This window comes from Aspergillus karnatakaensis (genome assembly GCF_047715665.1).
Source record: "Aspergillus karnatakaensis strain CBS 102800 unplaced genomic scaffold BJY04scaffold_110, whole genome shotgun sequence".
Lineage (NCBI taxonomy): Eukaryota > Fungi > Ascomycota > Eurotiomycetes > Eurotiales > Aspergillaceae > Aspergillus > Aspergillus karnatakaensis.
In genome coordinates, this window is record NW_027395822.1 from 8,530 (window position 1) to 11,055 (window position 2,526).

At 48.1% G+C, this 2,526-nt stretch overlaps 1 protein-coding gene across 1 annotated transcript; it reads right to left on the reverse strand.

Annotated features, from left to right (window-relative positions):
* Positions 1-442: 442 nt before the first annotated feature.
* BJY04DRAFT_203938 (S-adenosyl-L-methionine-dependent methyltransferase) lies at positions 443-2,320 on the reverse strand. The gene is made up of 3 exons (XM_073713415.1): positions 1,718-2,320; positions 1,533-1,653; positions 443-1,476 (listed from the first exon to the last, which is right to left on the reverse strand). The coding sequence occupies exons 1-3, from the start codon at positions 2,043-2,045 to the stop codon at positions 717-719; spliced, it is 1,209 nt and encodes a 402-aa protein (XP_073564247.1). The 5' UTR covers positions 2,046-2,320; the 3' UTR covers positions 443-716.
* Positions 2,321-2,526: the final 206 nt, after the last annotated feature.

Below are 2,526 nucleotides of genomic sequence, written 5' to 3' on the forward strand. Positions count from 1 at the left end.
CAGAGGTCAAAAGGCACGGAGAAACAGAGGCAAATACACTTCCTAAAATAGTTATATAAACTCTAACATCTCTTCGGTGTTTACAGTGCACCCTCGTCGTAAGGATTTTCGTCTACCAAGACAACTCTTTCGCCCGATTATCATACTGGACGCCTCTTATTCAGGGAAGCGAAATCATTAGTGTTGGAGAGACCCTCAAGGAGTCTGTTAGGCGTATTATGTCAAGAATAGGAACATAAAATAGTGAAATAGGCTCTCTGGAGTTTATATTTTACAACTATATATATAGTCACTCATATACGGTACATATCGTCATCGGAAGAGCGGATTTTGGATCTCAACGAAATTGTTTGACGTGATTTTCTATACAGCCCCCATTCATCTCGCTGTATAAAAAGGAAGCTTGCCTTCTAAGCCAACATAATTGGAATGAACATTGTCCTGGGACCTAGCATCAGTCTTCACCCGTGTCAATCAGGCTGCAACAACCTGCAGGATAACGACGAGTAGTACTCGCCACACACTTTGATGGTTATGCCATGATCACATTATAGATACAATAATCTCTGAGCGGTAAGCGCTGAATCCAAACATTCTTGCTTCTATACCCTTCGCCCAATATCAGGGCTAGAGAAAGGTGTGAAGGACATCATTCATTTGTTACAGCTCAAAGCACCTGCTTGCAAACATGACGAGTAAACTACCGCATTCCAAATTCAGTGCCTCGGAACCGCCATGATAATTGACTGGCCGTTCGAGTCGTAAGGGAAGATATTTAGAATCTTCAATCCCGCTTCATCCAGCAAGTTCTCCCACCGTGCCCTCGTGCGCTCCACACCGGCCATCGTAGCGGCCATCTCAATGCCTAGCCACGCAACCTGCCAAGTCGCGCCGGCAGCTGGGACAACGGCCTCGTCAATAAGGATGCGGGATTCAGGGTCCATTGCAGGAATAATTGATTTCAAAGCTGCAACACACTTGTCGTCCTGCCAAAGATGCAAGACGTACCGTAGATAATAGAACTTTGCCCCCTTGATCGGCTGCGGCGTAAAGCAGTCATATTCCATAAACTCGACGCCATCGATTGGGTCCGCCTGTGCCAGAGCCTCGGGAAAGTCTTGCACAATGACCCGTCCGGTAAGGTGAGGGAATCTCTGTTTGAAGAGAGCTGACTGGGGTCCTGCGCCGCCGCCCACATCCACAAGGACAGCTCTTTCTCTGCCGTAGCTCGTAAATGAGCCAATCTCTTCCGCGATGGGGAACGCCTCGGTCCAGTCCTGGATAGTCGACAACAGAGCGAGAAGCTTGAACAACCCTCCGAGACGCTCTGGATGCTTCTTTGCCCAGTCAAAAATGGAGAGATCCGTTTCAAATGCCCTTTGAAAAACAGTATCGTGGGCGGATGTCATGGTAGGCTTTTCATGCTCCGTTAGGTAGCCTGGAAGTGCAGAAGCGACTGGCACCATCATATCGAAGCTACGCGGTGATATCAGCGCCTTTCACCCCTTCCTCTGGACAATCTATGAACTTACATATAGCTCAGTGCCCCGCACGCATTTGATCCACTAAAAAGCGCGGTGAACCTGTTCGCCGCAAATGCCCCTGCCTCCTCTTTGATCATGCCGCCAGATGCTTGGCCACGCAAAATAAGCTCTACCACCGATGGGATCTCTGTTAACAAGCACTTAAAGGTGAGAATACACCAAGGGAGACTCACCAAGCACATCCAGCGGCAGGCCAGTTTTCTTCGCAAGCTCCGGCAAAGTGTGGGAGCGCTCGTGAAGCGCCTGAAAAATGCCCTGATCCAACCCTATTTTCACTAATGCTAGCTCGAATGGCTGTATCAGGGAATTAAACGAGATTCCTTCCAACTGGGGGCATAAAGGCATATTATATATACTCACCCCACCTGCTAGTCTCAAGATACTATTCAATTCGGAAGCCAAGGATGCTTGGAGGACACCCAGCTCGTTGCAGATCTTTTCACGGCCTATTTCGTCGGCCTCAGCGTGCAGTTTTCTGATTTCTTGGGCCAATGCGTTCATCTTGAGGGAGGATATTGTTCTAGGATGCGGATGGCAATAGTTTCTCGCGATGTTCGCAAGGGAGTCTCCTGATGTATTTTTTTTCGTTCGAGAACTTGAAACTCAAGCAGAGGGCTAGCCACGCATGAAGGGCCGGGTGTGCCTCGGAGCAAGAATCGCATATTGAGCTCGGGGCCACCGGAATCTGGAACCATCGACTCATTGATTTGCACTTGGGACAGAAGGGGAGAAAGGTGATGTAACCGACCCCTACGGAATCCTACAGGTGCAACCCTACCAGCCAGAGAGCCACCACAGCCAAACCGCCAGCTTGTTTAGGCTTTTGTGATATCAGTGTTTTATTATATTTTTTTTTGACACGCGGAGCACCTTCAGCATTCAATCCTCGGTTTGCTCGTTGAATTTGGCCGTGTTGTTACTGAGATATCGCGTGCTAAAGTTTTTTTTACTTTGAATTTTGAATTTTTGAATTTTTTAAAGG